Here is a 14,178-nt window from a genome sequence, read left to right as displayed (position 1 = left end):
GAATGAAAACTTCTGGAATGTTTTCATTAGAACTTATGAAGAATATTTTTTGCCTCTGAGGCTAAACATGGGATCTTAAAATAACTGGTACTACTGATGAGAATAACTTTTCAAAGTAATATAAAATGACTTGTTTGTGTATCACAAGAGCCAATGAGTGAAACATGATTTTTGGGACATGTTGTACTTAGTATTGGAAATAATTATTGTAATTAACTGTTTATGGGATTCCCTTATATGGAACTTTCAATGCATGGGTTACATCAAAATGCAATTCATAAGGCTGGAGTGGGGAATATATTTTGGCACATATGGTGAAATATCAGCTTGGGCAGCTGAAATATGTTTTTGTTAGATGTGTATCACATTTTCAGCTTTATTGCATGAGGGAGCTATAGTATTTTTTTTTCCCTAGATACAAATATATGGACTAATTGAACTCTTAAAGTTACCTGGATACTGGAAATGAATGACATGATAAGTTAGAGGTTGTATGGGATTTATATGTAAAGGATCTTGCATTTTAAACTTTTTATAGGACAGCAGTCTCAGTGAAAAGGTGAATTATTTTACAGATAACAGAGGTGGGTTTTTTGGTCATCTCTCTAGGGCAGACTTTTCTAAGTTTTCACCTGAAGTTACTTGCTTAGAGCATCAGTAAATCACATTTAGTGAATAAAAAGTGTTAATATGTAACAATTTGGAGGCTTTACCGTATTTGTAAGTTCTGTTGAAAGAGAGAATTTTCAGTATTGAGTAATGCATTCAGCGGCTTCACCTCTTAAGTTCTTCCCATGTACACATACATGAACTGAAAAACTAAGGACCTGAAAAATTAAAATGCTAACAGAAATACACAGTGTTTGCAATTGGACTATCAAAAAAAATTGTTGGTAGTTGCAGGACACTTGCTTTAAAGAATCCATTTTGCATCACATGAGAGTGTGGAAAGTACTACATTAACAAGATAATTTGTGGGTAGGGAAGACAATGCAAATGATAGTCTTTGTTCTTGGATTACATTAAGATTGTGTGGAAAGAACTGCATACTCATAAACCAAAGTAGAACTACGTAGTTTACATTTGAAGTTATATGTCTATGCCATTGGAAGTTACTTTGGGTTATATCCTTCCATACTATTGGAAAGTTTAAGAGTTCTCCCTTGTTGCATAGCCTTTGTGAGCTGCTGATTCATTAATAAGAAACTACTACTAAAATGCCCCTTCTTCAGAGTTAAATCCTGAATATTGAAATCACTGATCATCTTGTTAATAAGCTTTACATGCCATGGCATCAGTGATTTTAAACCGAGAAATATTTGCATTAGTTTACTGTAATACACTGTAATAATGAAATCTACTGCTTAGTATGTTTTGTGTTCCAAATTATTTAAGAGTTGATCACATACTACAAAATTTCATAGTGTATTGTATGTACCTTATATAATAACGTGTTACCCATTATGACAGGGTATGTGCTCAACAACTGCACAACTTCATACATTATTTGGCATCATGAAACTAATTGTGTTGAGTTAATATGGACTTTTTATCTGAAAGTACTTTAAAGGATTTTAGAATATATGTAAACATGAACTGTTTAAAAAGAGTTAAATCAGTTTAAAAACTGTTAAAATATTGGTTTTCTCTAAATGTTCTAGTTATAATTCATTTATAAAATTAGTTGAAAATTTTTCATTAAACAGTGGGTTTGTTTCAATTAAGTAGTATTTATGGACCGTTAAAATTACCTTATTATGATACTGAATTAATATAAAAATCTAGAAATTATTTTTCCAGTATGTAAGCAATTTTCAAGTTGTTCTCACCAGAAGAGATTATCAGGACAAAGGGACTCCTCCCAAATTAGTTTCTTCTGTGCTCTTTCCCGCTTGAAGCTCTTGAGTGCAAATGAATGGAATTGTAATTTCCAATTAGCTTTTGTGCCACAACATCCGCATGAAAAGACTTGCATAAAATTTGTCTAGAAGTTCATGGGGTAATCGTTAGCATATTTCTTGATTGTTTTATGTCACTCAGCAAAATTGCCAAATCACCTTAACTTGTCTTCTGTTGTATTGAAATTTTCATTAATTTAGGTTCCAACTGGTTGTAGTATTGCTAAATACTTTCTTAGTAATCTATTTCTGAAGTAAGAATATTTTGTAAGGTTTCTTTGTGGTTCCCCCCCCATAGGACATGGCCCTTGTTGCTCCTGAAGCGCCTTCAGAACAAGCTAGAAGAGTTTTCCAGACATATGACCCTGAGGGTAAGGGCTGTGCTTTGTGCTGAAATAAGCTTTTTTTAATAGAAGTGTACTCATTAAGAGAGGAATGAAATGCCTAGTCCTTAAGAAACGTTCAGTGAAGGAGTCAATCTACAACACTGAGCACCCTGGTCTGCTGGAAGGTTTCCCTGCCCATGGCAGGTAGGTTGGAGCTAGATGATCTTCAAGGTCCCTTCTAACCCAAACCATTCCATAATTCTATGAAGAAATTATCTGAGAATTCTGCAGTAAGGGCAGTTGTAAAATAGGAAGTAGAATTTTCAACAGATTTTTTTAACCTTGTAATGTTCTTTGTAATTAACATAAAGCTTAAATAAAATTTATTTCTCCTATATGAAATTTTCATTAAAAAACTGTTCTAATATGAATCATTCTTCATGAGATTTTGTTCTGGAATGTATGCAGCATACACAGAAAATTTTCTTATGTTTTGGAAAACAGGATGTCTGGCATTCGGGTACTTTTTTAACTAATCAAAAGGGGAAAATGGTACAGTTATTACCGCAAGGGACCTAGTGGGGAGAGCTCTACACAAAGATTGCATTCTTAGCAAGTATTAAGCTTCTAAGTGTGTGAGTGGTAGATCCAGTTTCTGTATTGCACTGTTCTTTTTTTTTTTTTTTAAAGTGTGAGAGAAGCATTTGAAAACTGCTTTCCTTCTAGAACCCCACCATTTGCTTGCAAATTTTACAGATAAAGATACGTAGTATTTGTATTTCTGAGTGAAATTTGTTCTCCTGGAAAGCATTTTGTTTCTTTTCCTCACAAGAAGCTTTGCTACTTCTTCAGATAATGGTTTTATACCTGACACTCTGCTAGAAGATGTAATGAAGGCTCTGGACCTTGTTTCAGATCCTGAATAGTAAGTATAATAAAATTTAAATACTGCAGAAGTATCAATTAATCACATTAATTATCATTTAAGGCTTTTTTTCTGGATTCAGTTAACCCATACCTGTTATAATTTAGGGTTGGTTTTGGTTTCTTTCCTGGTTTGGATTTTTTTTCCTAGTTTACATTCTGGGCACAGAATGTTATTTTTAAATGTTTAAGTCAGCTTTAAATTAAAGGGGAGGAATTAAAATTAAGATGTCTCTAACTTTGGTAGTGGTAACTAGAAGCAAAAAAATCCCTCAGACCTACTGCATTACTATATATTGAGGAGATAGTCAGGATTATATTTCTATATATTAATGGGGGTGAAACTGTGTGACAGAAGAACTAAACAATCAAGGTATTCAGTGGCAGATTTGGATTACCACTGGATCTTTCTGCAGAGTTTGAAGCTGAAACTGCTTCAGTTGCAGTTTTGTTTCCACCAGCACTCAGGACCTTATAGTGTTTATAATTACCATTTATTTTCAGAAATGACACATTGATTCTCGGGATTATAGTTAAAACTCAAATGTTTTAACTCTAATATGGACAGACAAGACTAATATTAAGTGACAACAGTTAACTTTCAGTGTCAAAACTTACCATGTTTTGTGACTAAATGCTTAACCCAGAAAGGAGAGCCAAGGCCTTGAACTTTTTTACTGCTCCAAAAGATGCTTCTGCTCTCTTGTAAACATTTGGTCTAGTTTACTTGGGTCAAAACTGGAATGACTGTGGAGACTGCAAGTTTACTTACGACAGCCATCTGAAATGTGATTGAGCCCATTTTCTGTCCTTCCAAATGTTTGAAGTGTAATGAAGTTTACTGAGTTGTTCTCTGGAGGATAGGAGTGAAAACTGAAATAAAGAGGTACCCAAACCAAAAGAAAGTACAAGACAAAAGGCTCATGTTCATATTATGACAGGAAATGGTGAAATCTTCAAAATATTTGTTTTTTAAAGGAAGGGAAAGAAAAAAGCCATCATTTAATAGGTCTGAGAAGCTTTCTTTTGCCTTTTTGTTCTGCGGTCTCAATCAGTGTGCAGAAATCCTCATTTTTCATTCAGCAGTTTTTCCATTTGGCTGTTTGGCATTCAGGACATTTGTGGCATAGCCCTGTCTTATTTTATTGTGCATAGCACATCAAATATAAATTGATGTATGAAAAGCCAGTCGAAAGACTTGCTGTATTGAAAAGTCATGATGAAACCATGGAATATGCAGTCTTAAATCATCTCCTCTTAAATAAATATATTGCCTAATACTTTATCTTGAGAACCTACTCTCTTTTGGTTCTAGATGTTCTGTCTTTTTAGTGTGGAACACAAGTACAAATAATGTATTTCAAACTCCATACAGGCTTTTTTGCTTATTTTTTGTTTGTTTGTTCTTAAGGAAAATTAAAGGCCTTGCCTCAAATGTACTGTTTAAATTTGTGATGATCTAGTCCAAGGCTTTAAGTTTCTCAGAATCTCAGGATGTATGAAGATCAGACCTAATTAGGATTTTAGAACTGTAGAGGGGAAAACTCTGTAGAGCAGACATGAATTAGCAAGGTGACTTAGCCAGTACTGAATGCCACTGCATGTGTTTTTAGTAAAATTTTCTAGTTTTTTAGTGAATGTGTCTGAGAACCCACCTGTCTCATTTGTTTTGCCTGTTTCTAAAAACCATTTGATGCCCTTTAGGGCGCCAATTTGAGCACATCTCTCAATCTAGACTTAGCTTGTTTAAAACACTTTATGCTGTCTATTTGACCAGTAGTGCAGGCTTTTGTCCCCACACACTTCTCAGCCATAACAGTACAAAGGCCATCACCCCAACACTCGTAACCTCTTCGGTTCAAGTGCCAGGCTTTGCACTGAGGAGACTGAAGCACAAGCACACACGTGTTCAGTAGCTCTGCTGTGGTACCAGTAACGTTGAAAGGTGCTAGGGATCTGCTGAAGGAAAAAGCCTCAGTTGAAACATAACACAGTCCAAGTTTATTAGATCTACCCTCCTGCTTAACTGATTAAATTCTGTACACTGACCATATTTAAAAACTTAGGTGGCTCTGTTATTTTTAAACAGTTCTTGTGTTTCTTTAGTGAGTATATACCTTGCTTTAATCTTACTACATAATTTTAAGTGCATTTTAAAAATTATCTGTCATGGTTCTGTTTGCAAACACGGTGTTTTTGCAACTCTATTGCAGCATTTCAGGAATCTGGGCAGGTTTCAAACAGCCACTGAAATACCAAAATTTTGTACTCTGAGAGCAGTGAGAATGAGGAATAGAAGGATTGAAGTACAGTATCTTGCAAATCCTGAGTCATGGTTTCACTTGAGTAGAGAACTTTTTTAAAGGTGGTAAATTAGCATGGTTTATAGGATATCACAGTCAGTGCTACGAATTTTAAAATTTGTCTTCCAAGGGCCTTAACAGAGCCACTCTCTTAAGATTTGCATAATATATCCTCTGTGTGTTGAGGGAGAAACAAAAAGAGTCCAAATAATTTACTAGTAGTTCTGTGTTAGGACCAAGAAAGGAAGTTACTTAAAGAAGACATGCAAGGGGTAGCCAGAAGGACAAAATGCATCTGTACAACAATCAAAAAGACCTTGGAAATGACACCTTCTGCCCACAGCCCCCAACAAAGAGACCTGGGGTGGTTAAGGGCCTACGTAGTAAAAGAGGCATCTGTGAGAAGCTAAGAATGTGTCTTCTGAGAGGAAAACATAGTGCCTACATGAAAAAAAAAGGGAAGAATCTGGATTTATGGAATGTTAAATGTAAATACAATATGAAGTGAGTTAAAATCTTCTGTAGACTAATCAGCAAAGTTATAAAACTAATAGTATTCTTCTGAGCCTGTCAGTGCCAAGAGGCTTGCAAGAGGTTTGTAGTTCTGACAGACGACTCCCAGTATTTAAAAGTACTCAATTAGAAAAGTGCAGTGAGTTCTTTATATTCACCAGGGAAGGTGGCAGGGAGCAGTTCTCCTCATCACTGGAGATTACTGAGGGGTTCTGTGCTTAAGCCTTCTTATGGGTGGTCAGAGTAACTAAGGTTCTGAAGTGTCAAAAGAAGTAATAAAAAACCAAAATCCTGAAGAAACATCAGAAGGACATTGCTGAACTGGTTTAGGTTACTTACCACTGTGAACTGTGCTGGTACCAACAGTATCAGAATGAGAAGGTGACAAATGAACAACAGCACTTAGAAAAGGATTTGAAGGCGAGTCGAGGGAAAATTTTCATATAAATATTTCATGGGTAAACATGGAATAGGAAGGAATGGTTTTTGTAGATAAAGAATTGACCAAAGAATAAAAATGTCACCTTTTCTTAATGGAGGGAGATAATTAGATGAATTTTACAGGATTTTGTATTAAGTCTGTGAATTCTGTTATTTTGCCAGCAAGGATTTGGCAGTAGGGTTTTGTGTGATTGTTGCTGATACAAATGTGTTTGAGATGTTAAAAAAACAATATGTAAGAGCAGCAGAAGTTACTAGAAGATATGGTAACAGAGAAGTGTCAGTACAGTAAATGTAGATTGGTCACTCAAGGGAGAAAGAAATGCTGATTTCACATACACGTTGTTGGTCTATGAACTAGATATTACTGGTCAGGAAACCTCTCTAGATTTAAACTGATAGTGATAGACATGGAGTGGCATTCGTAGGAGTTATGTCATTGTATAAATGCCTGCTGTTTCACTTCAGCTTGGAAAAAGAATATTGTAGAAAGGTATCAGGAATGCAGCAAGGCTAATTAAAGATATGGAATGCCATTAGTGCAAGGAAAAGGTAGGTTAGGACTGTTTGACCTGGAAAAGATAGACAACCATTTACACAGTAAATAGGGAGTGATTGTTAATTGCTTCACACAATACAGAAATGGGGTATCATCAAACTGAATTATCAGCTGACAGGTTCAAAACAGAGAACATCTATTCCCAGAATCCATAGTTTAGTTTTCATTTTTTGAGTGGAGTTTATTAAGAGCCAGAAGTATATATGGGTTCAAAGCTAATTAGGCACATGCATGGAAAAAAAAATATGTATGTTTGTGTTTTAGATACTGCCTGTCACTGAAGAGATCTTTGAGCAGCAGACTGCTGGAAATGGGGAGGGTAAACTAAGGCTGTGTGTTTGCCCTGTTGTATCGTAAGCATCCACTGCTGGCCAGTGTCAGGAACAGGATACTGGGCAAGATGCTCTGTTGGTTTGACCCAATGAGGACGTTCTTGTGTACGGTACAACTTGTAACTAAAGCAGAGGGCTAGGTAGATGCACGTAGGTACAAGCTGCTGCCTGTAGAAATATATTGCTTAAATAGATATATAGACTTATAACTGACCTTCGTTTGCAGTGACCTGAAATTAGATCATAGTCACGCAGTAAGGCTTCCAGATTAGTACTGTTAGTATTTCCATTGTTTGTTGGTTCTGGCTTCTTTGATATCAAGTACATGATGTAAATGTAAATGTAGAAATGTATCTGTTAAATTTAATTTTATTTCAGTGTACTTAGAAAATCTTGGAAGGTTTTCAAATCTGTGTTTAAAAACAGGTTGTTTGGCAGTGACAGAGCTATGTTTGAAAGATGGCTGTTTCTTGTATCTTTAAAGAATGCTTACAAGACAGCAAAATGCCTTTTGGGCTGTAAACCTGGTTTTAGATTATATGGGTTTCAAATTATTTTACCAAATATGGTGGTCCTTCAGAATTATCACTTATTTAATTTAAAATAACAAATTACTTTTATTTAAAAATAACCATGTTTTGGCAACTTGCATACCATTCTGGTGCAGTTGTCACTTGTGATTAAAAATAGAATAGTATTGCTATACTTGGCAGTCAGTACTGTGGTAGCACAGCATAACTTCGTCATGCAAGAATAAAAGTGTCTTACTCATACTTTTATATTCAATGTTTTTATCTTAGTGTAAACCTCATGAAGACCAAATTAGACCCAGAAGGACTGGGCATCATACTACTGGGTCCCTTTCTGCAAGAATTTTTCCCTGAGCAGGTAATCAATATAGCTTTATTGCTGCAGAGCATTGTCTATTCTGTTTGGCTTTGTGACTCATTAAAAACTTTAATCAGTATCACAATTTTTAGTAAGTATTGCGTTCATTCAACTCAGCTGTTCAGCAGATAACTTCTGTATTCCACCACAAATGGTAGACTTCTGTTTTCTGTAACATGTCCATGATTTTTTCAGCCTTACTCTGGAAGGAAGCTCCATTGTAGCAACACGTTCTAAATTTGAGTTCAGGAAATTAATCATTTTGCATGTGACATTGAATTGTTTCCTTACACAGAAGGTTCATCGGAGTTTGGTTTTTATGAGAATAAATGACCATACTGGTTTTATGAATATTAAAAATATTGCCAACAAATGGGAAAAGGTTGCAAACATATTTAAAACTATTTTTATGTACAATTCTTAATAATGTAAAATTTTTGACATTTAACAAAAAGTCATTATAGACTTAGGTTTAACATATGTGGAAGTTAGGGTATTGGAAAATTATTTTCAAACTCTCAGTCTGCTCCGTATATTGTTCAAGACTGCACCACTACCGAGAGGCAGGTGTTAACCTAGCACTGCTGTCCTCTTTTCCCTTTGCTTTGGATCACATTTTCCTGCCCTCACGCTGCCTCCCTGCCACCAGGAGCCTCTTTAAACAGATATGTGGTAAGCCAGAACAGGGAGCTGGTCTGGGTAAGAGCTCTCTTTGCAGGTGTCTGGGGGTGTGTTCCATTGCCATGCACATGCTTGTATTGGCAAAAGAGAGCAGGTTTACCTGGAGATAGAAGGATAGGCTGGTGGAAGCAGGAGAAGGCCTAACGCAACCGGGGGCTTGTCAGCACAAGCCCCGGCGTGCCCTCGGGAAGAGGGGACGCAGCGTTGGCCTCCACAGCGTCCTCGCTGGACGGCTCAGTGGAATCGGCGCTCAGAGGAAGCTCGTCGGGCAGCCGATGGAATGGCTCGCGTTAGCCCGGAGGCAAAGAAGGCGGGAGGGGCTTCTGGTGTGAGTTCCAACAGGTTTATTTGCAGGAGGGACCAGCGAAAGCCCCGAGGAGACCCGGGCTAGTCCCCCTTATGGGGGGGTGGAGTAAGGCAGGGAAAGGGAAAACAACCAATGGGGTACAAGCAGAGGGGAGGATACAATTTTTCGGAACAAATGGGGAAAACGGGGAGGCAGGAGTCATAACAGGGAACCAATTAATAACTAAAAAAGGGAGAACTTTCTGGAACAGGGGGAGGTAATTTAGGATTTGGAGCCACCCAGGGCGAGGTAACCTAGACCTCAGTGATCTCTTCTGGTGACTGACATTTGATGGTTTCAGCCCGAGAGCAGGCTGACCCACCCCAACAAAGGCCTGAGAGGAGTACTTCTTTAAAGGCTTTTTAGCTTAATGTGTCACTGAAACTATGTGGCTTAATTTTTAAAATCAAGGAAATGTGGAACTGCTGGGTTTTAAGTGCCTTCAGCGAGATATATTTTGTTAAGGATTGTGCAGCACTGGGTATAGTATTCTGTACTATGAAACATTCTGGTCAGTCAGAAGACAGTAGAATTGCACTGCCATAGATGGTAGGGATTGAATAGATCATTCAGAGGCTTTCATTATCTAGAGGAAAGAGAAAGAGGAGTTAGTGTTAATTTTCTCTGGACTTACAGAATTATATCTGCATTGTATTTTTGCCAACTGTTTCTTCTTCCTTCCATTTGTTTATACAGAAGTGGAAATAGATGCACAATTGATATAATTTATTTATTACAATTATATTACATTTGCAAATCTGGAAGACTCCACTGCTTAATTTTAGGCCCCAGATGCTTAGAATGAAGTTCAGAAAGCCAAAGAACATCCTCCATGATTGGCTGTGTCTAAACTGTCCAATACCATGGGCCCTAGATAGCTGGGGGAGAAAAGAGCCATTGTATGGGGCTGCTGCCTCTCTTTCCTGTTGCAAGGGCGTCATTGACTGAAGAAGGGAAGCTGGAGAACAAAGCACAGTGCAATCACGGGCAGAACCCTGCCTTGCTCACCTTGGTGGAGGAACTCTTTGCCTGCTGTAAAGTTGGAGCCCCCAAGTCAATGCCTGTCTGTTAAGTGCTAATTCCCCACCACTCAGTTTTGCCTGTCCTGTTAAACCTTCACTGGCTCCAGTACAAAACATGGCAATTGTTACTGCCTTATGGGTGCTATTAGAGCAATCTGCATGTTTTGGACCGGAACTTGCCAGTATCCATTTTTTCAGTGTCTGTACTCTGTGGATCAGGTAGCAGTAGCTTTTACCCATACTGACACCTGAAAGAATTCTTTCTGAAAGTGAAATTCAGCACAAATGAAGATTAAGGTCTTTTTTTCAAATACTTTGAGGAAATAGCAGATAACAGTGATGGCTGGAATTTTTGGTGTTGATATTTGAACATGTAGCTAGGGCTTGGGAGATCCCGATTCAATTCCTTCTTCACTGAGGATATTCAGACCCCTATTGTTACTCTCCTAGAAAGTACTCACCTCCACCTCAGAAGTAGGAGGGTATCTCCGCTTTCTTTCTGAAAGCTGCTGGCTTAGAAATAAATTATTCAAAGCTATTCAGCCTGACTCTTTAGTGCTTAGGGCAGTCACCTTGAGAGGGGGATTCCTGAATTCCCTGCTAGCCGTTTTTTTTTTTTTTTTTTTTTTTAAACAATAATTGCACAGAATTCGTAACTTCCATGGGACCGGAAGTGGAAAGCAGCATTTTTTTTCTTTCTGGGTGAGCGTAACTTCCTCAGGGAAATGAATGTGTCCTCTTTCCTCCCAGCAAAGCTTAATTTTATTTATCTCTGTGAAGCAACTTCTGTAAGCAGAGTTACCACTTATCTTCCTTTTCACCACCCTCCTTCCACTGAATAGCTTGGATGGCTGTGAGAGACCCATAGAGAGAGAGAGTTTGTGAATCATTCAAGAGTAGAAAAATGAATGAGGGTTTTTGTAATGTGATGGATGTACTGTAACCCGAGCAGATTAATTCTCGTTCCAGCCTTTACTTCCATGTGCTCAAAAAAGGGATAAGCTTTTGTTTGGAGCCTGGTCCGGTAGGCATAAAAGAGCTGATACTACACCTGATTTGTGTTTCCTGGTTCAGTGAAATCCAAAGCTTTCAGTCCTCTTAGGACTAAAACATTTAAACACCTGGAACAGTAAAGGTCAACCAGAGCCAGTACTTTTGCTGTTGGACCTTGGCAGAACCGGTGTCTTCAAAATTAGTTTACTTAGGCAGGGGAGTATATTAGCTTTTTAGCTCTCAGATGGAGGGCCAGAGATTGGACCTAGTCCTTAGTAAAAAACTTTGTAGCATCCAAACAGTGATAAATAAACATGCATGTGACTACTGCATAAGGTGTCTGACATTAAAAATTAGAACAGCTTCTACATGGTTAGTGCTGAAGTTGTAGTTCAAAGTGTCCAGGTGAACACAGAAAATCATGACGTGCTCTTGGGGCCATTACTCATTAATTTACTGGCACCTGTTTTTTTATTTCTGATAAGAAAGGTAAAATGAAGATTTTGTCACCTAAAAGAAATAGTACTTTTTAAGTTTCCTTGAGTCTTCTTGGTTGAATGCATCTGTCTAGTTGTAAAAATAAGAGACTCAAGGCACAGTGTATGCCACATGAAATTAACTGTCTTCTTTCTACTAGGACTCCAGGGTTTCAGAGTCATTTACTGTTTACCATTACAATGGACTGAAGCAATCTAATTATAATGAAAAGGTAAGATGTACCTCTAAGCCCTAATAACAGTAGCTATGCAAAACTGAATACAGTTACAGCAAAATACTCTCGAAACAGATGTTTTACAAAGCTATTATTTTGATAATTTTCTTCCAAAATGATATATTTGGAATTGGAAGGTGCTTTGTGCTCCTGATCATATTTGAGCTACTGTACTGCATTACTTGGCCAGACCAGGTCTCTGAAACTCTGCGTTTTGAAAAGAGCACTTCTCACACCTACCCGTCATAAGGGGGGGTCTGAACTGTAAGGGACAGTGGAGATGTAACATACACAAAATGCAACTTTTAGAAGTAATTCTACATCTAAATTAGGTGTTCAGAATTTTTCATGTAATTTTTTTTGTAGTCCAGGCTTGCATCAAAAATTAGTATTTTTTTGAGCCATTTACTGAGGAAACAAAAATGACCTGTTTCATTTTCAGTGTTCTCGAAAAAAGGGGTATATCAAACACAATATGACTGATTCTAAGTTCCTGAAGGCGAATTTAGAGTAAAAGATTGTAAGGCATTAAGAGCCATAAGGAACAAGAATGACTTCAAGTTAGAAGACTCTTCCAGACAATATACCTGCTCAGTCTTTGGAATAGCTTGCAGTTAAGTCCTTAAAATCCCCCCTGTGAAATATCCAGCGGTTTCATACCCCAAAATGTAGGCAGAAGCATTCAAAGATTAGGGTTTTTCGATTTCATACCTCCATTTCATTAAAAAAAGAAGTATGTAAAACTTCACAGATTTAATGTGTATCGTAACAACTCCCCTCCTAAACTGGTGATAATAATCATCTCATCTTACAGTTTTTGAGCAGGCTGACAGAGTTGGGTTTACTTTGACAGGTCATGTATGTAGAAGGCACAGCAGTTGTTATGGGCTTTGAAGAACCAATGCTGCAGACTGACGACACTCCCGTGAAACGCTGCTTGCAGACCAAGTGGCCGTACATAGAACTGCTCTGGACCACAGACCGATCTCCTTCCCTAAACTGATGTGGTGTCCATGGGCAACATCCGGCCGTTGCATCCTCGGATGGGGAGACGGAATTGGAATTTGCTTGGGGAGTGGTATACTTTGACTGTGTGGAGTTATACACTGGTATCATTGAGGAATTGTAAATAATGATTACAAACACTTTTTCAGTGTTAATTGGAATATTTAATTTTTTAATCAGATTGATTTCTATTATAATAGTTTGTCTTTTTTGGCCACTGTAGTACTGTTAATGTGAGTTATCCTAAAAAAAAAAAGCCTACTTATAAAGTCTTACCATTATTTTGCCATCTCATGAAGATTTGAAAAATTCTGGTATTGCAGAATCTGCATATTAGATGTCAGATCTTTAAAACATGAAACATATTCAGCTTTCTCAGCATCATATAGGCATGTTTTATTATTTAAATTATACTAGCTTACATTACAGTACCATAATGTGTGGACTAAACTGGCCTTTGCACTGGATATGTTATAATGAGTTAAAATTTTCTGCAGTTTTTCCTAAAATCTAATTTTACCTAAAGAGCTTGCACAATGTGACATAAATATGATACATTTTTAGGAATAAGTATAATTCTTAAATAATCTTTCTTGGCAGTTGTATATTACTGTGGCTTAGTTATTGGGCATGTTAAAAGTGAACAGAAAATCTGAGGAAAAATAGATATATTAATATTTATTTGAATTTGTATAAAAGAAATGTAAAAACAGCAGAAATAATTTCTTGTTCTATAATCTTTAAACTATTCAAACTTATAATATTGCCAAATACCTCTTCTTAATTTGTCCAAACAGCAGTGTAAGCCAGCATTACTGTATGTGTTAAGTGCATGAGAACATCTGTTATTACATTATTATATTCCTTTATTTATTATCAACTTCTTAGCCCTAAAATAAAATCTTTTCCTTGAATCATATATTATTCAAAGTTTGGTTTACTTGGACTTGTTTGCTGCTTCTCTGAGATGATGGAAAGGGACCACAGGTTTAGAAATGTTAGCTTTCAAGTTGAACACATCTTGGGGGAGAAAAAACCCACACCAAAAGGTAATTTCCTAACTTCTGGAATTACCGTGATGACCATTCCTTATTGCAAACTGACCACAGAGTATCTTAGTATTAAGAGAGTTGGTTTTTTTTTTCTAGATTTCTTTTTCTAAAAAATTTCATTTGCAGATAACAATGATTTGAAAAGACTCCTGAATTTGTCCTAGGACTTGCTTTACTTAGAAT

At 37.0% G+C, this 14,178-nt stretch overlaps 1 protein-coding gene across 1 annotated transcript in view; it reads left to right on the top strand.

Moving 5' to 3' along the window:
- MINDY3 (MINDY lysine 48 deubiquitinase 3) overlaps nucleotides 1-13,862 on the top strand; it is a 48,451-nt gene extending 34,589 nt beyond the window's left edge. Inside the window, exons 11-15 of the mRNA XM_039569109.1 lie at nucleotides 2,197-2,269; nucleotides 3,077-3,149; nucleotides 8,097-8,184; nucleotides 11,864-11,935; nucleotides 12,792-13,862. Of these exons, the coding sequence (XP_039425043.1) occupies nucleotides 2,197-2,269; nucleotides 3,077-3,149; nucleotides 8,097-8,184; nucleotides 11,864-11,935; nucleotides 12,792-12,941 (456 nt within the window). The 3' untranslated portion in view covers nucleotides 12,942-13,862. The remainder of the gene's footprint in view (nucleotides 1-2,196; nucleotides 2,270-3,076; nucleotides 3,150-8,096; nucleotides 8,185-11,863; nucleotides 11,936-12,791) is intronic.
- The last annotated feature ends 316 nt before the right edge of the window (nucleotides 13,863-14,178 follow it).

Source organism: Corvus cornix, chromosome 2, assembly GCF_000738735.6.
Source record: "Corvus cornix cornix isolate S_Up_H32 chromosome 2, ASM73873v5, whole genome shotgun sequence".
NCBI lineage: Eukaryota > Metazoa > Chordata > Aves > Passeriformes > Corvidae > Corvus > Corvus cornix.
This window is presented reverse-complemented; position numbering and strand designations above follow the sequence as displayed.